General features: G+C 40.9%; 1 protein-coding gene across 2 annotated transcripts in view; it reads left to right on the top strand.

The window, feature by feature from the left end:
* Window positions 1-25,706, top strand: part of DNAH6 (dynein axonemal heavy chain 6) — a 132,101-nt gene that overhangs the window by 104,425 nt on the left and 1,970 nt on the right. For both annotated transcript variants that reach the window (XM_083481342.1, XM_083481343.1), the window contains 8 exons: window positions 351-489; window positions 3,863-3,982; window positions 7,761-7,882; window positions 12,282-12,411; window positions 16,138-16,265; window positions 18,788-18,973; window positions 21,747-21,819; window positions 22,775-22,926. In XM_083481342.1, the coding sequence (XP_083337468.1) occupies window positions 351-489; window positions 3,863-3,982; window positions 7,761-7,882; window positions 12,282-12,411; window positions 16,138-16,265; window positions 18,788-18,973; window positions 21,747-21,819; window positions 22,775-22,926 (1,050 nt within the window). The remainder of the gene's footprint in view (window positions 1-350; window positions 490-3,862; window positions 3,983-7,760; window positions 7,883-12,281; window positions 12,412-16,137; window positions 16,266-18,787; window positions 18,974-21,746; window positions 21,820-22,774; window positions 22,927-25,706) is intronic.

Here is a 25,706-nt window from a genome sequence, read left to right as displayed (position 1 = left end):
GAGCAAAAAATACGGTATATTCATTACATTTTCCAAAACCATAGGAGCCCTTCTCTTGGTTAATTTCCTAGAGCATGTGTGTCCTACCTGACAGAATGATCTCAGTTTAACAGGATCAATGAATGAATGAAATAATCCATGAAATGGCACTCAGTAGGAAACTAGCCAAACTAAACAGAAGGAGGCAAATAATTGTTACACTAAAAAGACATCTGTGCTCTGGTTTCTCTTCAGAATGTACACATCTTCTGCCTTTTACGATAAAAAAAATCCACAAAAACCACATCGTGAAGTTCAGAGGACCCTGATCAAACCTAATTTAATCTCTTTGTTATCTCTTAATCTTCAAGGAGAGGAAGAAATTTGGACCTCTTGGTTGGAACATTTGTTATGAATTTAATGACAGTGACAGAGAATGCGCCTTATTGAACCTCAATCTTTATTGTCAAGAGGGGAAGGTGCCCTGGGATGCCCTCATATATATAACAGGTACAGTATTTTGCCAGTTTAATAACATCTGTGATATTATTGCTTATCCATGCACACATTATTCCACAGTAAATGGGTGGATGGTGGTTAACAGATTGAGACTGAATCCCAACAAAACACAAGTGCTGTTTCTGATCTTCCACATGGAACCCATTTTTCCTGACAGCCACATTCTCCAATTTTATGTCTGTTTTATGTATCTTGCTATCCACATCTGATCAGCATGCGTACCTTCCTTGACCACAAGGAGTTTGATTTGACACTCTTTTTAAGAATAAACAATGTTAAGAAGAAGTTGAGAATTTGTGAAGAGTCAGGCACGGTGGAATATGTATTAAGTTTAGAATGTATGTTTAAAACATACAGAATCCTGTTTATAATAGTTTAGGCAGTGCATATTTCCTTTTAGGATAGTGATTTTATTTCACTAAAGTTAAAACTGCATTTTGCATGCGTTACAGTGTTTTACTTACCGTACTATTTGGTTTCTACAAATGCTGTTTAAAATGGGGTTGAATTATCTCTGTGATAAAGCACTAACATTTAAAGCGAGCTTTAAATGTCATGCTTGTTTATTCATTTTTGTTTGGTTTTACATTTTTTGCCAGTAGTTACCCGTGTCACAGGATAAATCGTCTCACTTGTTATAAACAGCAAATGTTCTATTTGTCTGTGCTGTGTTCTACCAAGCCGAAGAGTAGAATTACTGCAAATTCTTTGAGCTGAATGCAAGTGCTTTCAGGGTTGCTTGCTAAGTGAAGGCTATTCAGTGGGCACAAATTGCAACTGAAAGTACTCTGTCAGTATGAGTTGTGAAGATTTGTGCATTCACCCATGTCTGTCAAACACTTAGTTACAGCTAATTTGTTTTATTTCAGTGGCGGTCTCACTGAGATTCCTTCTCAGCTTTGTAGGACCAACTATTTTTACTAAGTTGTTTATTATATTTATACCTTACTCCATGGCTCATTGGACCCTAGACCAGTGATTCCCAATTGGTGATCCACAGACCCCGGGGGACCACATAACCCACTCAGGGGGTCCGTGACACCATTCACATAACAAAAACTATCATAGAGATATCAAAATTTTCAAAAGTAGGGGATTCATGGCTTGGTTTTTGAAAAGCATGTGGTCCGCAGTACTTAGCTAATTGAGAACCACTTGTTGTTGTTGCTTAGTCGTTCAGTTGTGTCTGCCTCTTCGTGACCCCCTGGACCAGAGCACGCCAGGCACTCCTGTTTTCCACTGCCTCCCGCAGTTTGGTCAAACTCATGTTCGTAGCTTCGAGAACACTGTCCAGCCATCTCGTCCTCTGTCGTCCCCTTCTCCTTGTGCCCTCCATCTTTCCCAACATCAGGGTCTTTTCCAGAGAGTCTTCTCTTCTCATGAGGTGGCCAAAGTATTGGAGTCTCAGCTTCAGGACGTGTCCTTCCAGTGAGCACTCAGGGCTGATTTCCTTAAGAATGGATAGGTTTGATCTTCTTGCAGTCCATGGGACTCTCAAGAGTCTCCTCCAGCACCATAATTCAAAAGCATCATTTCTTCAGCGATCAGCCTTTCTTATGGTCCAGCTCTCACTTCCATACATCACTACTGGGAAAACCATAGCTTTAACTATACGGACCTTTGTTGGCAAAGTGATGTCTCTGCTTTTTAAGATGCTGTCTAGGTTTGTCATTGCTTTTCTCCCAAGAAGCAGGCGTCTTTTAATTACCACTACCCCAGACCAAAGTGGCTTGCAACAAGAATGACAGCAGCCATGATGTTAGCAACAATGAATCCATTGCAAAGTTGAACGCAAAGTTGAAAATGTCTACTGTTAGAATTGGACTTGGCGATTAAAATCCACCTCCAGACCATTTTAAAAATAGTAAACAGCAGCAGATAAAATACTCTTAATTCAGTTATTCACAATCAGTCCCCTCATCTGGATACCTATGGAATCAAGGACATTTTTACCATTCACTATTTCTGAATTAAGAACATGTTGACTAGTTTTGAGGAAGTGAGGAGAGGTGGCCTGGAGAGCTTTCTGCAGGAGAGAAGGACCTAAGGTTCTACTCAGCTAGTCCTGAGTTTGTTTACTCAGTATGGCTATTTGAATTCCATAGCTCCAAAACAGTCACAGAAAACATCATACTTGGTCTGCACTGAAGAAAACCTGAATTGCATGAGCTTCTCTGTCTCTTCCATTTCATCAGCAGTTGAAATTTTGCTCCCCACAACAGCTCTAAATTTGACTTTGAGATGCTACTGTCATCACATTCAATTCCAGCCAATACAATTTTTGTTTCTTTTCTCACTATATTATGCAGGGACTGTGAAATCCCTGCTATAACCACAAAGGTCTCATTTTACTGCATTACTATCCTCTGTACATAAAAATTAGTTCCTTTAATCCAGCTTCTTAATATCTGGAAACAAAGGTATGACATACACAAAATGTCAGGAGACATTATCTTATTTGAACAGAGCTGGTCAGTAAAACATTATCCTTGGGAGCTATTAATTATTCTTGCCTGGATTGAATTAAATAATGCATATCATCTGTTCCTAGAGGGATGAAATGCTTGCTTATCTCTTCAAAATAAGTATATTAGATGCCAGTTCAAACAAACTCAGAAGATATCAAAGCTCGTTTCACAGTAGCTTTCTCAAGGTAGAAAGAATTTTATCCAGAAAGCAAAATTTCACAATAGCAGTCCTCCATCAGTAGCCATTTTCAAACCCTTCAGGTTTAACCTGTATTCCTTCCAGCAGACAGATATCCTAACAATTTTACAGTAGATTTATTCTGCCAATTGAAAAGTACAATTTTTTCAGACTGATCTTTCTGCCATTTGAGTTATTTTTAAGGAAGTTCACCAAAAAATCAGCACTTCTGACATGGGTTACCATACGTCCAGGTTTTCCTGGACATTTTCACGATTTCCGGAAATTCTGCCCAGATGCTATTAGCGCTGGACAAATCCTGGATATGTCCGGGATGTATGGCAGCCCTATTTAGTAATCCAAATTTCTTAAATAACTGGACATTATTGTCATATAAATATAGTTCTGAATACAAGCTAGTTTGAAAATTTTAAAAATCTGGCTTGTATCCAGCGTTAGTCCTACTCAGAGATTACCTGTTTAAATTATTGAGCATAACTAACTTTCTTTCATTCATTTCAGTGGGCCTACTCTAATTTATTTAGGCCTTCTTTTCTTTCCTGTTATAAGGAAAAGAAGACTCAATGAATTCTGGTTTGAGAACATCACATTTTATCAACTAACCGTTCAGCAATGTGAAAATATATACCCAGAGAAAATGAATTATGTACAAAAAGTGAAAGATGTCATCATAATCTGTAAAACTGATGTTTTGCAGGCGAAATTACATATGGAGGACGAGTTACAGATGCCTGGGATCAGAGATGTCTTCGCACAGTCCTAAGGAGGTTTTTTGCTCCTGAAACGTTAGAAGAAGACTATAAATATTCAGAATCAGGTAACTATATTTTCAAGCTGTGCAGGTCTCACATTAATGGAAGATTCTGTTAAAACAACAAAGAGTCCTGTGGCACCTTAGGTTTACACATTTATTATACATTTTTAGTTGTGAGTCCTTAGTCGCTTTCAGCACAGAACTGTGCAGCTATATATAAAAAACCTGCTGACTGCTAGACATACTTAAATGCTTAATAATAATAATAATATATTTATTTTAATTTATATCCCGCCCATCTGGCTGGGTTTCACCAGCCACTCTGGGTGGCATCCATCTTCCACCAGCAATACAACACAAAATCTATTGTCTACAGCTAAGTCCACTTGTGTACAGGCTCATCGGATAGAGACTTGCCTTTCCCAAACTCACTGTTTTGGCGCTTCAAGCCATATAGCCATTCTCCTTACCGTCTGCCAATTTACTGCAGTGGACAATCAAACCACTGGACAGGGTAATTCCCTCATCATGTGACAGAGACAGAAGCCAATAATTGTGGGAGGCAGGCTCAACCTCCTCCGTTTTTTTCCTCCTGCCTGACAGAGCAGTTTGTAGGAATACGTATATTTTGATTGGTATTTATTGGTTTTGCCAAATTGGCAGAGCAATATTGGCATTCACAAAGTAATTACGTCCCTTGCAGTCATGACTGGCACGCTGTTGTTTCCAGTGAAGATTCCCCAAGTGATCATTCCACAAACACATGTATAAGATACAGGTTGAATGGCTGGCTCCTTCGGAGCGTAAGAGAAGAAGCCTTACTGTACTGGGCTCCCCGCTTGGCCTCTTTCCACCGATGCGACGTTGCGTGCATGTATGATGTCACACACGTGCGACTCGTGGCAGCTGCCCAATCTTATTTATTTTTTTATAAAATATTTATTAGAGTTTCCAATTCTTTACAAACAAAAAGAAAAAAGCAAACATTAAAAAGAAACATTAAAAACACATAAATTTCACCACTTATTTTCTCATAACATATTTCCCTGACCTCCTCATACCTCCCCTTCTTGTATACCCAGTTCAAATTATTTATGCAGCAAATCATTATCTCAAAGCATTACAGCTTAAAAAAGAAAAACACCTTATTTTCTCTCCAACATCTTAGATTATTATAACTTTAAATTCTTACTTATAGAAAGAAAACCATTTTATCATATTCCTTTATACCATTACAGCCTGAAACCACTTAATTTCAATCCAGCATCATTCAACATTCCTTAATTTTACAGTATTTTTGTAAATAGTCCTTAAATTTTTTCCAATCTTCTTCTGCCGACTCTTCACCCTGGTCACGGATTCTGCCAGTCATTTCTGCCAGTCCCATACAGTCAATCAGCTTCATCTGCCATTCTTCCAAAGTGGGCAAATCTTGCATCTTCCAATACTTTGCAATAAGTATTCTTGCTGCTGTCGTTGCATACAAAAAGAAAGTTCTATCCTTCTTTGGCAAGACGGTGCCTCTGCCTCACAACAGCCCTGTCAGATAGGTTAGGCTGAGAATGAGAGACTAGCTCAAGGTCACCCAGCGAGCTTCACGACTGAGTGGGGATTTGAACCCTTGACTCCCACGTCCTAAGCCCACATTGTAGCCACTCAACCACACTAGTGGTTCAAGGACACATTCCAGCCAGGCAAAAGCACTCAAGAGGGATACAGGAGGCAGTGTTGACTGGGAGAGTCCTGAGCGCCACATAGAGAAATCTGGGGGGCTGTATTTATCCCCCTGGATTGAGGTTCTCCACTCCCGATCTAGCAGTAAGCAACATCTGTTTTCTCAGAATCAGATGACTGAAGAAAACTATCATATACAACTAAGAGCACTCTTCCTGCTGAGTGGGTAGAGTGCTTAGGAATACAAACATATCCTCCACCATGTTATGGGGGGCCCCTTTGCAACCAGCAGCAATGTCTGGGTAACCACTGTTGTTTTCTTCAGTTGGGATGTTCCACAACCGATTGCCAAATCTTTACAAAATCTGTGTTACTGACTATCAAACTTTGGGATTGTTCAAATATATAATCATCATCACCATCATCATCAATTTGAGTCTTGCAACTCAAATTGGGCCCATTAGACCCCCAATGTTTAAGCAACGAGGACTAAATTCACTTCTGGGGCCCTTCCAGGATTAGGGGCCCTGAAGCTTGAGCTTCATTAGTTTCATATTAGATCTGCCCCTGGCTGGGATCTCATGTAAGACCCTGGAAAAGACAGCAACACCTTGCTCTGCTTAGACATGATTGCCTTGTTAAGGGGATGCAATTACTGAAGCTTTTTAAAACACACACACACACACACACACACACACACACACACACACACACACCAGGATGAATGTAAATCCATACAGATTCAATTTAACACTTATAGGAAACCAGTTAGGAAAGGCCAGTTTTATTTCACTATAATATGTAAATTGCACATATCTGTTCTGGGAATCACAACATAAACATTTCACTTCACTGTGCTATTTTTATACAGTTAACTTTTCCGATTAGAGCAGCATGTTAAAGTTATTAACAGAAATGCCCCAGTTCAGGGATTTAGGAGGCCTGCAGGCTTTATAGATTCTAAAGAGATTACTGCATATTTTATAAGCTTTACAAGAACTCCTTAAAGTCTTTATTAGATCGTCTGAGTTTAAAGTTTAACACAAGGGAAAAGCGTCAAGAACTATTGGAAGGTCTGAAGTCCTCGTGAGTCTTTGAATCACACCGGATGCATTACATCCTTGTAGATGGTTAAATATAGGTAGCACTGGGATATTTATCGTTTGTGTGCCCTGTTTGCATTAGTCACACTGAACAGATCCACAGATCCATCCTCCTAGAAGGTGGTGCCTTCAAAATGTATATGTAAACTACCTTCATGCTGCTGTTTGTTTATTAGTATTGGATGGTATCCAACTGTTGCCACCTGCTTACACAACTGGCTTCCATTCATGCCAATGGAATGTGCCCTTCCTCTCTTCCCCCATGCAGCCCCTTGGAGATCCCTCAGATTTCTTCCACAAACCTAGGAGACCCTGTGGAGCAGATGCAGTACTGCTGAGACCTGCAGGGAGGGGGGAGAGGAAGTCCTGCAATGGAGGAAGTTCACAGCAGCAGCAGCCCAACACACCAGCTTATTTCATAACAGTAGCAACAATAAGCCCAGCACTACCCTTTCTCTGCAGCCCGTGTACCCACCTTAATGGTTCCTTTTATGCTCCCCAAATGCATCACTCCAGCCCTAGCCCCATATCTTCTCCCATAGGCTAAATTCTGGTCCCTCTTATAACCCAGGGGATGTCGCCTCCTTTGATGTGCTGAAGCTCATTACCTCAAAGGGGATTGGCTTTTCACATCTGTTCAACACTCAGCCCTTTTGATACTTTGAACTTCAAATGCTCTATCCCCCGGGCCAGTTCACCTAACAAGAAAATTAACACTTTTCAATTTTCAATTAACACTTTTCAATTAACACTTGTTGATTGGCTAGGGTAACTGTCCTAATACACAGCTTCAGAAAACTGCCTAATTTAGTTAGTGTTTACCCATGCTAAATACTGGTGCTTAGGCTACAGACTGTGCTTCCTTTGGCAAATACATTTTTTTTAAATGTAAGTTTAATTAAACACCTCAAACCTTAAATTCTGTCACTACTTTGATCTAAATTTTTGGCTGTCTTGTACCCCCATATTCATAAAACTACAAAGCACATGTATGTACTATGGTTTTGAATTAGTTTTGTATGTGAGTAACCTTTTTCTGCTGTGTTTGCCTTTCGATACAATAGGTATATATTTTGCCCCAGTGGCTGACAGTCTGCAAGATTTTAAAGACTACATTGAAAACCTTCCTTTGATTGATGACCCAGAAATATTTGGAATGCATGAAAATGCCAATTTAGCTTTCCAGGTTTGTGAATATATTTAAGATATGTGCTCCAAGGTAATTAAGATAAATGAGTTATACTCCTTAACGTTAAAGGAGAGTTTGGTTTAATGGTTGCAGTTGGTTGAAGAGAAATAACAAGCAGTGCTAAGCAGTCTGTCCACACATGGCTGCTTTTCCCCCACAAGTAGTAGCTTTTTGTTTTGTTTTAAAATCATGTTATGATTTATTCAAAAGCTGCCTTTCATTAACATCAATAGTATCTGTAACAATTTATGATCTAATGGGCTTTAAAACTCTAATGAGAGGAAGAACAGCTTTAAAGTTACAACAACAACCTGTTCATCCAGATTTAATACATTTATGCTATGCAGTTTCCTTAAACAATTCTGAAGCAATTTTTTTAAAAATAGTTTACTGAAGGTCATCTTAATGTGCGTGTGTAGTTAGCATTCTCAGTGGAGATTAGATTTCTTTAAGCCAAGTGGGGGATTATTAATATTCAGTTAAAATTACACAGAAACCCCCAGTTGACATCCAAATTGCATTTCTGTGCCTGAAGGGGCACATTTGGACATTTGTGCACTCCTTCATAAGCCATGATTCCTGATCTCTGTGTTATCATGGCTGCGTGATATTCCGTCACACACATCCTTCTTCTGATTGCACACTATAGTTGGTGAAGAGATCTGTGCGTCTATTAACATCCGATCTGGGGAACTGTGACTTAATGCTGTCTAACAAGTTGGCTTGTTTTAAACAAACTACCATATTTTTCAGTGTATAAGACGGTGTTTTTTGCTAAAAAAAAAAGAGTCCAAAATTGGGGGTCTTCTTATACACGGATGGTGAATGAACAGGGGTATATATTTTTTAAAAACACTATTTACGTTCCTGCGGCTGCCGTGAAGAAGCGCCAGAGAAAAAGAAAAAGACAAAAAAGCAAAAAAGCTCAACAATGCCAGTTCTGGTGCTTTGAATATTTAATAAAATATCAAAGTTGTTCTGTTTGATGTTTAAAATATTGGGGTCGTCTTATACATGGTGGTGTCTTATAGGGGTCGTCTTATACATGGTGGTGTCTTATACATGGAAAAGTACAGGGTATATATAATGTTAACCACAGTTTGTTGGTTCAGAGAAACCGACAAACTATGGTTAAGCAAAACTGAAATAGGAAAGGTCTTCTCTTCCTAGCCAAGCAAGACAGGAGAAAGGGTACATGCACCTGAGGTTTGGTATGGCTCATCTTAGCTACATTCCCACCATTCTAAACTATGGTTTAGTGCAACTTGCAAATGTAGCCAGTTATGGCTTTTCATTGAAAAAGAAGTGGGTTAGTAACAAAACTTCTAGAGGTGTAATTTGATTATTTATGCTGGTTCAGATTACGATTTGACGGACTCATCACCTGTACCATTTCACTTGAATTCTCACTTTGCTATCTGATCCAGTTTTTTATTGAAAGTACAGTGGTACCTCGGGTTAAGTACTTAATTCGTTCCGGAGGTCCGTACTTAACCTGAAACTGTTCTTAACCTGAAGCAGCACTTTAGCTAATGGGGCCTCCTGCTGCTGCTGCTGCTGCTGCACCACTGGAGCACGATTTCTGTTCTCATCCTGAAGCAAAGTTCTTAACCTGAGGTACTATTCCTGGGTTAGCGGAGTCTGTAACCTGAAGCGTATGTAACCCAGGGTACCACTGTAATGCTATTTTTATGTTCTTTATTACTAGTTCAGATCTGGCTGAAAGCTCAACCAGCTTGTCATTGCCTCAGGGTTACTGTCTGTCTGGTCAAGTGAGGATGAGAAGGTGATGGGCACACACACCACTTACTGTTCTTTGTCATTTTTTTCTTGTCAGGTATCTAGCATATAAACAACTGATATTGTCAAGCAAAGGGGTGGTTCTGCAAATGGCAGGCGAAAACAGTTATGATCACCCACTATAAAAAGTGATAATATGGGATGACCTAGGCACATGCTGGCATTAGATGTATCAAATTGAATAGGGCCATTGCATTTGCAAATGTAGTTGTCTGTTTGTGTGGCATTCTTTGTTTAGCTGTGTAAACTGCTGCACTGGAAAGCACAGCTGGAGGTCATCTGCCCCCCTCCAAGCCAAAGCGGAGAGGACACGTTGTTTTAGTTGTGTGACTCTGTCATGACACGACATGTCCTCCGTATATTTCTTTTAAGTCAAGGCAAATGGAAATGCTGTTGTGCTGTGCTGTGTCTCTGGGGGAGAACACTTTGCATGGCTCAAATAAAACTAAAGGGCGATTAAAGAAAATGTACTCCAGTCAATACCACCACCTCCCACCTCAGATTTGAGCTTTCAGTTGATGCCTTGTGAATTCATTGCCGTCAGTTATCCTGCCGTTCTAAGCAGAAGGATTGACTGCCACTGAAAGTGGAGGCTCCATTGGCGGCAGGATTCCCACACACACCCCTTAGTGATATTGCTTGAATTGTAACAAATTGCAGGAGGAGCGGCTTAAGGCAATGAGAATTTAGTAGGGTGGTTTGGAAAAATAAACAGTAGCTGAATTTATACATAAATATGATTGTGGATGAAGGGAAATCCCACCCAGAAGTGTAAATTGAATTGATTTTGAGGGTGAACTGCTGGGAAAAGGATGGTGATGGCCAAGGAAGTAAAATGAATTTTATAGGGATGCTAACGGGGCAGGGTGGGCTCTGTATTTCCACACCCACCTGCCAAATACACCACATAGTTCTAGAATGGAACATATTTCAGGGTACTGTGTATTCATGATTCCCTGACTAATCCACCATACCCCAAAAAACTCAGTTCGCTTTTTTCAAGCCATGCCTTGTAGGGTGTGCTTATGATTTCTCCACATACTTTGCCCAGAAAAAAATAAGAATTTTAAAATATGGTTTTGGATGGATTAATAATGAAATGTAATAAACATAATCAGGATGATAGAAAAATAAATCTTTACTATAATTTTATTTGTTTATCATCCACTCCTCACCCTAAGGTCTCAGGACAGGGACGCAGGTGGCACTGTGGGTTAAACCACAGAGCCTAGGACTTGCCGATCAGAAGGTCGGCGGTTCGAATCCCCGCAACGGGGTGAGCTCCCGTTGTTCAGTCCCAGCTCCTGCCAACCTAGCAGTTTGAAAGCACAAAGTGCAAGTAGATAAATAGATACCGCTCCAGCGGGAGGGTAAACAGCGTTTCCGTGTGCAGTTCTGGTTCGCCAGAAGCGGCTTAGTCATGCTGGCCACATGACCCAGAAGCTGTCTGCGAACAACCGCCGGCTCCCTCAGCCAATAAAGCAAGATGAGTGCCGCAACCCCAGAGTTGGTCACGACTGGACCTAATGGTCAGGGTCCCTTTACCCTTTACCTTTAATATTATTGCAGAAATATATGTGTCAGACTCACATTTTAACAATCACAAAATAAAAGTCAAGCCTATTTTTGGTTATATTAATAAATATAATAGAATCACATTAGGACAATGGCTACACTTTCTTTCTGTGAGTGTTTGTTTAAGGGGGCAAAACAGTGAGAGAAAGGTCAGCAGTTAAAACAATGAATGTTAATGGTGGTTAATAGCCAACACAGTCACCTCAACAGTGACTCAGTGAGACAGAAGTTACATTGAATAAACATTTCAGCAGTACCTATTTTTAAATATTGCCATAACAAATTATAACTTGCATATGAAGTTCAAATCATTTCCTCCCCAGAAGCAGATATGAAAAACAATATTCTTTTTAAATCAGGACTGGGTTTTTAAAAATGTGTTTATTACATTTTGCTTATGGTGTATCATTCATTATAAACTAATGAAGCAGTGTTTAAGATTCAGTGCTATAAGAAGTGAGAGATGGTATTACCCCCCTCCAAGAAGAACCCATCCATAAAACTCACAGTCTAGAGAAAGGATTTTATATCTTCTGCTAGCAAGCTAATTATCCAAAATCATTAAATGTTAACTTTACTCTGTTATTATTATAGCTACATGTGATAACGCATTCTACAAAGTTTAGTGGACTAAGTTACAAATAAGTAGGAGCAATTGCCTGCTTTTTCAAACGAAAGTACTAAAAGTTATTGTTAACTTTATAGATATTGAGGGATTTAAATTCTTACATTGAATCAATAATGGAAATGGGTGTCAAGATTCAAGAATGTACGATAGATGCACTTTTACAAGTGGCAAACTTTGAAGGGAACAAAATGTAAAACTTCTACTTTATGATGAGTTTCATATGCAACCATCTGTGGCCATGTTTTTTTTTTCTTTTGAGCATGAAGAAGGAATTAAATGGGTAGACAGATTTATAAACGTAAATGTTTCTTGTGGAAATCAAATAATTTATTTTGAACACGGACACCCTAAAAACTGAGGTGCAAATTAGAATGTATCACTTCTTTATTACAGCGCAAAGAGACAAATACCCTAATCACTACAATACTTGATGTACAGCCACGATCAACTGCTCAAGGAACAGGAAAAAGCAATGATGAGATTGTTGAGGAGCTCGCTACCTCAATCCTGGCTAAAATTCCTGGTATGGAAGGCACTAACTTTCTTTTCTAATATGACTGTAGTTTCCCCCGCTTAATTCCCTGATTTAAGAAACAGCCGATCGCTGGAATTATGCCATTGATCTTTAAGAGGTAGATCATGCTACAAGCAGTGTTAATTCTCATAGCTGAAAACCTGTGCCTTCTCTCTGTGTCACTAAGTTGCTCTCCCTGACTGCTGCCCTAACTCTCTTACTTAGTTCCACATACATGAATACAGGTCATGCCCCAACCTGAGATGGATTGTAGCAGGGGAGGCTTCACTTGTTTTATTGTAGTTTAGGATTTTTAAGAGAATAAGAAATATTTGGTGGATAAGAGAGAAGCAGCAAGTAGGGAGAGAGCGATTTGTGTGGAAAAATGCCAACATGCTGATCTGTGGTCACAGGGATGGACAGACTCATTGAGAATTGGTCCATCCCAGTTCTACATGTCTTCCCCCTACAATTCCCTCTGGGAGCAACAGAATGCCACCACGTCCCATCGCTCCCATTCATGATCAACTTTAGAAGCAGGCGAGTCTGCTGTTGAATCCAAATTTTGCCAGTTCTTCCTCCAGCAGGTTTATCTCCCATAGAGTAGGCCTAGGTTTCCAACTTTTGTCTCATACACATACATATATGAAAGTTTCTCAGCCAAGAGATGCCTAGAAGATTCACAGATGTTTCTACAACAACTGAAAAAAACTTCTTTAAGAATTTGTGAAGAGAGATATGACCATAATGTTAGCAAGGGAAGATTTGCCCCCATCATAGGCCAAGCAAGTTCCAGCTGCTTGGTTGGATCCATTCCCTCACCTCAGACGTCACAGGTGAAGGCTGAAGGTTAACCATAATCAAGACCAGGAAATGCCACCTGAGTAACCATGGCACCATACGAACACCATGTTATTTCTGTTCCTGACACCACACTTGAATGTGTGCTTTTTTTCTATTTTTTTAAAAAACTTTTGTAAGCCACTTTGAGAACTTCTGAGGGTTATAAAACAGAATATAGGCATTAAAAGTCACATACACTAGCCAATAGATGCCCATGAGGGGCAGAATCAGCCTGAAGCCTTGTTCTGTACCCTCTTGACAGGGGCGGAGGAAGGGGGTGCGGTTGGGGTGGTCCGCCCCGGGTGTCACTACTGAGAGGGGTGACAAAATGCCGGGTGGCACTCACCGCGGGGCCTGAAGTGCGCCCGAGCCACGTGGCTCTCCTGGGAGTGACGCAGTGGCTTGGGCGCCCGCAGGCTCCGAGCTGCCCCAAACGGTCCGCCCGCCGCCTCCCCCTCAGCTGTAGGGCAGCAGAGTGGAAGGAGGCAGGCAGACTCCTCGAAGGCCCCACAGAGCGTCCTGCCCTGGCTCGCCCCCCCCCCGGGTGCAGGGCACCGTCTCAGGCACCTGATTGGCTTGCTCCACAGCTGCCTCTTGACCTTCTCTTTTGCTTTTCAGAAAATATTTGTAGGAAATCACTTCAAATGTCCTGGCTGGCCTCTAATAATTTATAAATATCTGATAAACACATAAGTAAGATCCTGCACTCTGCCAAAACAACAACAAACTTATCTTGAAATGGCTTGGCTTGGTTGGCTATGTTGCCCAACACTGACTATGAAAACAGCTTTTCAACAGCAGCAACAACAGACAGCTTTAACATAATTATTTTATTATTCACCGATTTAAAACTCTTATTTTAATTGGAGCTTCCTCTGAGAAGCAGCACGCAGTGCAGGTAGCGTTCTTGCGGAGAATTTATATTCATCTTTTCTGAGGCAGGTCATGTGGTGAAGAATGCTATATCTCTCTTGTTTAGTTGAGACAAGCTGTTGTTTTAAATAAATACCCACACAATATCTACTTAATTAATCAAGCAATTACTCAAAGCAAAAGAGTTAATTAAGGAAAGAAAAAAATTAATTGGTTGCCAGCCCTACTAAGTAATCTGTCAACCATTCTGACAGCTATAACTGTCTTGAGCTAGTGCAGACCAGAAATGAAGAATGCTATTTTCCACAAGCCTGGAGAGCCCTGCAGTACAATCCTATGTGTGTTTTCTTAGATGTAGTTCAGTGAGATGTATTCTCTGTTGGAATGAAGGAAAGAAAGAAAATAAATATAAAAGAAGATTTCTGTGGATGCCAAGTACACTTTGGTGAGAGAACCGCAGCAGAGATATAAAATCACAAAATATGCAGCAAAGTAAAGCTTGGAAATATAGACCATTAGACCTTTAAAAGATACCCATCTAAGTTTCTTCCAAATTTCCCCTCTTGCTCAGCATAGAAAAAGACCACACGTTTGGGAAGTTAAAACGTCAAATTCATGTGATTTCTCCATACAACATTCAGAAAAAATTGCACAGGCAGTACAAGTTGACATAGTTTCAGTGTTGAAAGTTCCTAAATTATTGGTTTATGAATACAAGAAGGGCTTGTAAGAGCCATGTGGTCTGAGTCTGGAGCAAATAGCTCAGACCTCTTTACAGGAATAGCTCCAGATTCTATTAGCCTGGAGCAAATAACCTTGCTTGAGGAACCCGTGTTAGAAAATGTCACGTATGCCAGCAGCAGAAGTTGTTTGTGGTCTTCAGTTGCTCCTCTCAAGGTATCAGGAGGGCACACATGCTTCTCATACCAGGCTTGCTTTTCCCTTCTTACATAGCAACTATTCTAGAGGCATTCCCGCCTGGCCATGGGAGCCCATCTTTTATTTGTTAGAAGCAAAAACTATGTTTCCGCCTCCTGAGAACTGCTTGGCTTGCTAACCTTCCTACCAGCACCACCTCCCTTCGCCAAGGGCATAGGATTGATAAATCCCATTCCCTGGAAAGCTGTCAGCTGTTTTGGAACTCAAAGTTGCTTTCCCTCATGTATAGTCTGTAAATATCAAGTGTATGGCGCCTGCCAGTTTATCAAACATGGCAAGATTATCGGTAGTTAGATAATTTTGTTTTTGGTGTCCTGTCTTCAGCACATACACACATCGTTTCCCTTTATCATAGAAATCATAGACTCATAGAGTTGTAAGGGACCCTGAAGATCATCCAGCCCCTTGCAGTGCAGGAATATGCACCTGTCCCATACAGTGATTGAACTTGCAACCATGCTCTAACCAGCTTTTTATTAAACAAAGGGCTTCAATGGACTCACTGCTGTGAACAGTGAAATCAGCTTCCCTTGTGAGGTTGGCCATTCTGGTCCACGCAACTTGGAGTTGAAGGGGAGACAGAGAGATTGAGCAGAGGGGTGGCCAGAGAGAACCCAGCCATTGCCAAGTGGGACTGGAAAGGCTGGTTGCCATCCATGCAGACTTACCCTCTCTTGCATTTCATCTCATCTCTCTCTCACACACACTCCTGTGAGCAGGATGAGAGAAGTTGTGGTGAGCGGAATGAATCTACGGAGGTTAGACTCCTGGTTCAAGGTACATCCTTAATCCTAACAACAGGTGCAGAAATGGCTCTGCCAAATGCTTCTGTTGCTGTCAAGAGTATAAGAGACCAATGGGCCTGTTGGGCTTGTGCCGTTTTTTTAAACCATCTATGAAAGTGGGTCAGAGGGAATTTCTCATGTTTCTTGCTGGCCCCCAAGTTCTTACTTAGTAGAAAATAAGGCCCTTAATATATTTTTTAAAAAAATAGTTGCTGACGATGGCTGTATGTTCTAAATGGGTGGTAATGACATGGACAAGCTTTGTTCAGAGATTAAATCAGCATTTGTGTTGCAGAAAAACTTGACATGGACGTGGCTGCTGAAGCCCTTTTTGTCAAGGATGACAAAGGGCGGTTGGACTCTCTGACTACAGTCCTTGGGCAAGAAGTGGATCGTTTCAACCGTCTTCTCATTCTGTTAAGGGTATAACCATATTTTTTTCCTTGGCTGGCATAAATATTGATGTTACTGATTTGCTGTGCTTGTATTTAGAAGCCAGTGTTGTGGAAGGGCAGCCTTACTTATTATGCTAAGAATCAATATGCCCCAAAAGCTACTCTTGAGAAGCTTCTGATCTTAGCATAATATAATAAACCAGAGCTGAATATAATAAAAAGGCTCTTGAGATTCTGCTGGGAGAATGCAGTGAACCTCTAAGGCCAACCAATTATCTGTTGTGTCACTGTCTTAAGATGTCAGCAAAGCATCGTTTAGGATTTCTTTGTTTGTTAAATTTATGAACTGTTAAGTTTGTAGGCTACTAGATTGTAAGAAAACCTCTAAGGAGTTTACAAATTATCTTATAAAAAGAGAAATATTATGCACTTGTCCTTTAAATATTTGGGGGAATGACAATGGCTTTTTAAAAAAGTTTTGAAAAGAAGGCATCTAATAAAATGCTTTGATATTTTATTATTGCAGGGAACATGCGTTCTTATATGACAGGAATTCATAAGGCCCATCCTTCCTCTCCTCCCTTGAATCTGGATGTGATATGTTGTGTCTACTTACAGTGCCATGTTAACCTCCAGCACTGTTCACTGGGATGGGGTATAGGATATTTGCCTCTACACCAGTCTCCCATCAGTGGAGAGGAGAGCTGTTGGGTCTGTCACAACCTCAGCTTCACCAAGGTGGGCAGTAGACTCCCACTCCTGCTGGAGGTTTCCTGAGAGCACCAGGCAGTACAAAGTTTCAAAACGGGGAGTTTCAGGGTACGGTGGCAGTGACTCTGCAGTTGGTACACCTTGGAAAACCATAGCTTTAACTGTACAGACCTTTGTCATCTGTTTTTTCCTGGAAGACATAAGGAATAGGTTGGTGGGCTGGCAGTCTGGTTGGACCAGATAACCAACTTCTCCAGACTACGAATCCACAGGGAAACTGATGAAGCTGTAATATATCACGTGGTAATTTTACAGATGATATGTGAAGAAGTGTATCGTGATCACATCTGTGTGTTTGTTTTTGGCAAATGTCTATGTTCTGGTGCCTCGTTGCTCTTGCCTCGCTTTTCTCCTCTGCTCTTGTTTTCTTTCCCATTCATGGAATTCAGGTGGTACAACAGGGACTTGCCTTTTGCTTATCACTCTTGTAAAGCATACACCAGTGACATTTTAATAATAACAAGAAAGCAAGAGAAAGGTGTGTGCTTGAAGCTAAAGCAACACCCTCCTATTTCTGCCTCGTACAGCTTGTTCCACAATGCTCCAGTGCTCTTGCTTGAGGCCAGGCCCTACAGTGCAGGCCCTTCATGCTTTCTTGGAAGTAAATCCCATTTACTTCAATTGCATCTACATCCAAGATAGTATGCTAGGATTTCAATCTTGCGAAGGAAATTGGAGAAGAAAACCCTCATAGTTTTCAAATGCTACATCACATGACATGACATGAAATGAAATGAAATGTCCAAAGCTTCTTGTACTTCACATCTGTCCTTCCTTAGCCTCTCATTCCCTATATCATTTGATTCTTCCCTTTCAAAAGTTGCTCTTTTCTTCTGCAGCTTAGATAATTTAAGTACTTTCCACCTGGCTTTCCCCCAGCATAGCGATTTGGCCACAGAATGGGATCATATATCTTTGGCTCTAAGGACTGAGGAGTCCCTGGCTGCTACACATTGCTACAGTGGCTGCATTTGGAAGTGCTGCTTTCACAGAATGCAAGATTGATTTTATGATTTTCTATGCCACCCATAAGGGTTGCAGTAAACTTTGTGGCACAGTAGCATATAGTGGTTTTTTAAATTAATTGTTATCAATCTTCATTACTGCTAAAAATACTCAATAACCTTGGAGGAATGGAGTGGACAAAACAGGATAACAGCTCCAAGAACATATCACTGTTTTTACAGGCATATAATTTTACTGACAGGGAATTTTCACCCTTGTTTCTCTGCATATTTGGTTGTGTAGTGTTTGATTACAGATAATCCCCAATGCCAGTCAAGAAAGTTTTACTGCCTCCATTTGGTTGAAGCATTTTGGGGCAAGAAGCTAAAAATATGTAACTAGTTCCCGTGCCTTTAGTATAAAATTAATCAGTGTTAGGCCTGTGGGTTTTGCATTTTCAAAAAAAGCCATCCGTTTTCTTCTAGGAAAAATAGGTGCCGGTACTCATCATGAAGTTGTTACAATAAGGGCAGCTTCTCTGCCCCCCTAAATCAATAAAAATGCTTAACTAACTGAGGTTCTGTCCCCCTAACAAAAATCCTGGCTACATCCATGGGCCCCTCGATGTTCCAAAAGTGCAGAGGTGAAGTGCAGAACTGAGCGCGGCACAACCCCTTCTCCTCTTCCTGCTCCTGCTGTGAAAGGGAAGGAGGGATGAAGCAGCCTCCTGCTGGAGGATTGATTGCAGCAAAAGCAAAGAGAGAGGGGCATTATGAGCCTGATTGGACTGTCATAAAAGGCCTTGGCTAAACACTATCATTGTTTAACTTCCAGACCTCTCTACAAACGCTTAACAAAGCTATTGCAGGATTCGTCGTGATGTCGGAAGAAATGGAGAGAGTGTACCACAGCTTTCTTAACAACCAGGTTCCATCCCTGTGGGCCAATGCAGCCTACCCATCGCTGAAACCTTTAGGAGGATGGGTCAAAGATCTCGTGCTAAGGACAGCTTTTGTAGATGTAAGTATAAATGCTGTTAGTTACGGGCTAGAGTAATTTTAGGGTTCAGAGCTGACCTTTATCTTTCAGCTGTGGGGGATATTACGAAAGCAAGTCCTTTCATTTGGAATCCCTGTCTCAAAAGCTGGCACATAAAATGGCACACATTAATTACTCTTGTTACATCCAATAATATAGCTTTACAAAATACAAGCAAAAACCAGGTTCATGCCCTGAGTAGCTTTTGCAGCTCTGTTCCCTCTCAATCAGGAGAGGCGGCTGAGGTGCTGGGCTGTTACTTGGAGGCAGTTGCATAGGGGCCAGCAAACTGAAATTACCGTATTTTTTGCTCTATAAGACTCACTTTTTCCCTCCTAAAAAGTAAGGGGAAATGTGTGTGCGTCTTATGGAGCGAACGCAGGCTGCGCAGCTATCCCAGAAGCCAGAACAGCAAGAGGGATTGCTGCTTTCACTGCGCAGCGATCCCTCTTGCTGTTCTGGCTTCTGAGATTCAGAATATTTTTTTCCTTGTTTTTCTCCTCCAAAAACTTGTGGTCTGGTGCGTCTTAGAGAGCGAAAAATACGGTATATCCAAAATGCAGAATACTACCTGGGGTTTGATTTGGAACTTGTATAACCCCTGCTTTAAAACAGCCACGGTTCATTTCTGGGCCCAATTCAAGGCTCTCGCACCAGGGTTTAAAGCCCTATATGACTTAGGCCCCAAATTTGTGAAAGACCATCTCCTTCCATTCAAACGCTCTTGGGTATTAAGATCAGCAGACAGGTCCCTCTTGGTAGTTCCACTTCCACTGGAGATTCAGGGAGGTGTTTGCCGAGGAGAGGGAATTTGCTCTGACATCCCCTAAATTTTAATTGAGTAGAACAAGGGGAGAAAAGCAAGTGTAAGGACAAGAATAGACACTTACATGTGCTTTGGCTTCATTTCTTTATGGGATGAAGGACTAAGGGATTGGAGCAAAGTCTTTTTTAGCAAGGGCTTTGAAGAAACTGAGAGAGGTGGCACTGTGTGGGTGTTTTACAAGGGAATTTCAGGCATAAGAACTAGGAAGAAGGAATGAACAGCATCAGCTAAAAAAGCAGGGACCTTCAGGCAATTGAAGTGTTGAAGGAATGAAGGCCATAGGCTGGTTTATTAGGAAGAACAGATAAGGGGGAAACACCATACAAAGAATATAAACACTAATGAGTGGAGTAATAGAAAACCATGTGAAAAATGCAGGCCTTCCCCATTTATTGCAACTTGGCTTCCTTCTCACTTGAATTAATAAGTGCTGCTGCCAAATATGAGTCACAGCAAACAAACAAACCAGGGAACAATTTGCAAAGTGAAGCCAATATTCCCCATTCTTGGCGTTCTTCACAATGCAGGGTTGAGAGTCATTGCGCTATTGCTCCTCCTGATTGGATTAACTGGTTACTTAGCAGCACATGTGAACAACCTACAGCTCCTGGGCTACATGCAGCTTCCACAGGCCTTCCCTCCAGCCTGTCTGTTTGCCCACCCCCAATTCACCTGTATCCCATTCTTCCCTTAGCACAGAGTTCCATTTACATGGGGAGGAGGATGCAAGAGGATAACTCTCCATGGATCTTCCTCCCCATCGCAGTTGTGCTCCTCTCAGCTTGTCAAACAGATGTTCAATTGGGAGAGGAGAGTGTGATTGCCAGCCCAGTCAGCTGAGGAGCAGGGAACGTGCACAGTGGAACCACTGAGATGCCACTGTACACCCTGCCCACAACCCAGCTGACAGACACTAGGAAGAGATGTGCCAATCAGCTCTACCCAGCACCAATGAACTGATATGGGGGGAGGCACATAATGGAAGCTCTGCCTGTTGAATGTTTTCCTCTTCCTTGCTGCCTTCCTCTGTGTGTGTGTGTGTGTGTGTGTGTGTGTGTGTGTGTGTTGGCAAGTTTGTGGGAGCCAGGGGGTGTTTGCATATGCGCACATGCATATGCATATGTGACCTGCCACCAATGCAGCCCTGGAAACCCACCTCTGATTACCATATAGATACATTCATGTGGGCAAAAAAAATCGCAGTGGAATTAAAGGAGCAAAAGGCATCTTTATGTGTGCATTTGTGGTTGATGTTGTTTGATACTATGTAGTAGTAATAATAATAATAGTAGTAGTAGTAGTAGTAGTAGTAGTAATAATAATAAATTTATTATTTATTCCCCGCCCATCTGTCTGGGTTTCCCCATCTACTCTGGGCAGCTTCCAGCAAAATAGTAACAAATGTCAAGTATTAAAAACTTCATGATACAGGGCTGCCTTCAGGTGTCTTCTAAAAGTTCTGTTGTTCTTTATCTCCCTGACATCTGATGGGAGGGTGTGCTATCAGATGGTCAGACAGGGGTAGAAAAGAGTGTGCTGTATTAAGGCTGGACCACATCTGCCCACCTAAAAGAATCGGCTTCGAAAGCCCTTTACAACTCCATTTCCTAGGAAATGCAGGGTCCATTGGCTTCTGATCTTCATGAGAGTTGCCTTTAGCTCAAATCAATATGTGAAAACCACAACTGCAGACATTAGTGAGCTGCCTTCTGATGTACTCAAGGTTTTCTGGACTGGGGCCAAAAGTAATGATTTTTTTTAAAAAAAATAATCTAAAGTCATATCCACTTAGATGGAGGACTAGAATTCTAGCTAAACCCAGTTATTAATGCAAATGAACTGAGGTCAATCCTTGGTTTAGCGAGTTAAATGGAATGTCAGATTTTACACCTAGTATATATCTATCATCTGTTGTGTGTGTTTTCCTAGTTCTGGCTCAAAAGAGGCAAGCCTAAATCATTCTGGATCTCTGGATTCTTTTTTCCACAAGGATTTTTGACAGGTAAATATTCACTATTCCCTCTGTTTCTGATATTCTGGCACAATGACTGCATCAAAACAGTACCACACATATATAGCACAGGATGTACCCGCAGATTTGAGGAAACCTCAAGATGATTTGCAGAAGTACAAACAAACTTTTGCAGAGGAAGACCCTAAAGACTGCATGGAGCAGTCAAGGATGTGCCAGCTATAGTCTTTTTCTGACGTAGGTAGTGGGGAAGAAATTAAATCCATCAAACTTTTGCAGAGGAATCCTAACAGCTGATCAGCTAGATTTTATTTGTTAAAATGGAACACTTGGGTACATTGGATTCCTATCCAACAACAAATGTGTGAGAGAGAGACTGTTTCTTTGCACTTGTGTAATTGTATTCAACTAACATTTACTCAGAGCAGAGTCATTGAAATTAGTACCCCTTACTAATTTAGGCTCATTAATTTTAAAGGATCTATTCTGGGCAAAAGTTAGCTAAATGCAACACACATCCTCTTATTTGAATTGGACATTCGTATACAGAACAAGCAGGAAAATAATGTCTCCATTTGAATTGTCTTTGAATTCTAATGTTAATATGAATGACTCTTTATTGTATTTTGGGTTCTGAATTTTAAAAGTAATAAGAAAATTAAATAAAAATGTGAATGCAGCAATTCTGAGTGAACTAATAAGCCATAATAAGCATTTATGTGTTCTGTTCCAAAATAGTATGCTTTCATCTTTTCTTTGTTTAATTACAGTTACTTCAGCATAGTGGTTTATAATGATTCAGTGTTCTATGAAAAAAGTTTGAAAGTATGGAAATTAAACAATCAGCTACTATTTTGGTTTGGTTTCTAGTAATAAATGTGCCAATGCTTTTCTTTTCTGCGAATGCTATCCTAAATTCTAGTTAGTCTCTCCCTGAATAATTACTGTTGTTGCTTTTAAAACGTGTCCCTCTTATATTTTTCAGGTACTCTTCAGAATCATGCTCGAAAATATAACTTGCCAATTGATGAGCTTAGCTTTAGTTATAACATGGTCCCAGTCTATCGAGATCAAATGCAAGTTGCAGAAGCTTCAAAGTTTTGTCCGTTTGGACACGACTTGCCAATGGATGCTGAGGTACTTAAGTTCCTGTGTTTGTGAACAATATTCGTTTACACAGAAAGAATATATTATTCTGGGTCTGCAGAACATGCCTCAATCTGTTTTGATATTCATTCACACTTTCATCTGGAATTTTCACAAGTCTGTGTTTTGTCTTGTCACCACTGATGCGGAAATATATATATCTCAGCCATCAGCAGATACTTACATTCACTCTGTGTGTTCCATTTAAAAATTAGTGAATAGTCTTTTGCAGCAAAAACAATGAGGCTTTGTCACACAAGTTAATGACGTAGTTAATGACTGAACTATAGCTGCAAACCTAATCATATCTGCTTAGAAGTAAGTCCCACTGAATTCATCTGTGCTTGCTCCCATGTAAATAGGTTTGGGATTGTAGCCACTCATGCTGCCTCACTGTTAAGATCATGTTCATGGAAGACAATCTTACTTGGCTATGAGTGATCGCCAAAGAAGAAGAAGACAACTCATGCTGCCTTGATTTCACCATTAGTATAAACTTGTTTGGGGGAAGGAATTTTAATTTTAAAACCCATATCTCAGAGGGTCTAAAATGAGCAGTCATGTCCAGATGGTTATCCCCAGTTTGTCCCAAAGGGTGGAATTTTAACTGAGGAGTACAGATAAAATCCAAAGGCAACCAAAGTGATCACTTCTTTTCCATGTGGAAAAAAATATATGATTGATGCTTTCTATTGTTTTTGAAAATTCACAACAGGAAGCAGGTTAAGGTTCATATCCTACCCCCATTTACCTGGGATTAAGCCTCACTCTGTTCCGTGGGATTTACTTATTGGTAGGCATGCTTAAGACTGCAGTTTCAGTGCATATAGGCTGCCTTAGCAAGAAACAACACTTCAGAAACAAGAAAAGCAATTAAAATATATCTCAAAGCAATTTGCATATTTATTTTTCCTATGATGTGTGCATGGTGTTTTTTTTAAAAAAATGTTGTTGAGAACTAAGTTGAATAGCTTTCACAACAGACTCTTGTCTGTGCCACAGTGGGGGTCAAGTGGGCAGACTAAAGGAAATTCACATCATAGCATATTTACAATGGATTTCTCCAGCATCACTAATCCTCAGAATTATATTTAAAGAACAACAGAATTTATCTAGTGTAATTTAAATTTCTGTTGCTTCCCACCCCCCATTTATCACAAGAAATATGGGGGAGGGAGCCCTGCGTGTGATCCCAGTAGTAAGAATACTAGGAATAGGAATAGGACAAATAGGAAGAATGGGGACCAGAGATAGGGTGTTCTCAGTAGAATTGTAATGTCGGAAAGGAACCCCAAAAGTCATTAAGTCAAACCTCCTGCAATGCAGGCATTGCAGCTAAAGAATCATTGACAGATGGCCATCAGAACTCTGCTTAAAAACCTCCAGTGAAGGAGAGTCCACGTATTGTATCTTTGTGAGCCATCCCAGGCTCCCCTTGCAGTTAGTGCAGAATGTTGCCGAGAGGAGCGAGACCCTATTAGGATATGACACCTCTGCTCAGAGATCTGTGCTGGCTGCCAGTTTGTTACTGGGTCAGGTTCAAGGTGTTGTTACTGGTATACAATGCCCAGTTGGCTTGGGACCAGTTTATATACTGGGTCACCTTATCCATGCATATGTTGAAGTGTTTCAATCTCTTTTTAGTCTGCTGTTTATTTTAATTGTTTTTAGCTCCTAGTTTTTAATGATAGTTTTCTATTAATTGTGAACTAAGAGGTTTTAAATATATATATATATATATATATATATATATATATATATATATATATGCAGGTTTTGGTGTCTTCGGGTGTCTTCCCGTGTAAGAGTTGGGGTGTCTAGGCGACGTTTCGACGAGGTCTCACTCGTCATCTTCAGGCTGGTGCTTTCGGCTTCTTGTTACTGGAACAGAGCAGGATCTCAGTGTTTGAGTTCCTATAAATACTGTGGAGGGGGAGAGTGTTGGAGGCTATACACCACACCCCCTCCACAGTATTTATAGGAACTCAAACACTGAGATCCTGCTCTGTTCCAGTAACAAGAAGCCGAAAGCACCAGCCTGAAGATGACGAGTGAGACCTCGTCGAAACGTCGCCTAGACACCCCAACTCTTACACGGGAAGACACCCGAAGACACCAAAACCTGCATTCCTGTACCCGTGAAAATCTACGAAAGCATATATATATATATATATATATATATATATATATATATATATATATATATATATATATATCGCTCTGTTCCAGTAACAAGAAGCCGAAAGCACCAGCCTGAAGATGACGAGTGAGACCTCGTCGAAACGTCGCCTAGACACCCCAACTCTTACACGGGAAGACACCCGAAGACACCAAAACCTGCATATATATATATATATATATATACACACACACACACACACACACACACACACATACAGGGTGAGTCCTTTAAAAGAGGCCCCGTGGACACAGAGTACACATGCTCCACGGGGCCTCCATTAAAAGACTCACCCTGTGTATAATAAATAAATGTGTAAGTAAAGGTAAAGGGACCCCTGAACATTAGGTCCAGTCGTGACCGACTCTGGGGTTGCGGCACTCATCTCACTTTATTGGCCGAGGGAGCCGGCGTACAGCTTCCGGGTCATGTGGCCAGCTTGACTGAGCCGCTTCTGGCGAACCAGAGCAGCGCACAGAAATTCCGTTTACCTTCCCGCCGGAGTGGTACCTATTTATCTACTTGCACTTGGATGTGCTTTCAAACTGCTAGGTTGGCAGGAGCAGGGACCGAGCAACGGGAGCTCACCCCG

This window comes from Podarcis liolepis, assembly GCF_965112155.1.
Source record: "Podarcis liolepis genome assembly, chromosome: 17".
Classification (NCBI taxonomy): Eukaryota; Metazoa; Chordata; class Lepidosauria; order Squamata; family Lacertidae; genus Podarcis; species Podarcis liolepis.
The sequence above is the reverse complement of the archived record's forward strand: the minus strand, read 5'-3'. Positions and strand labels throughout refer to the sequence as shown.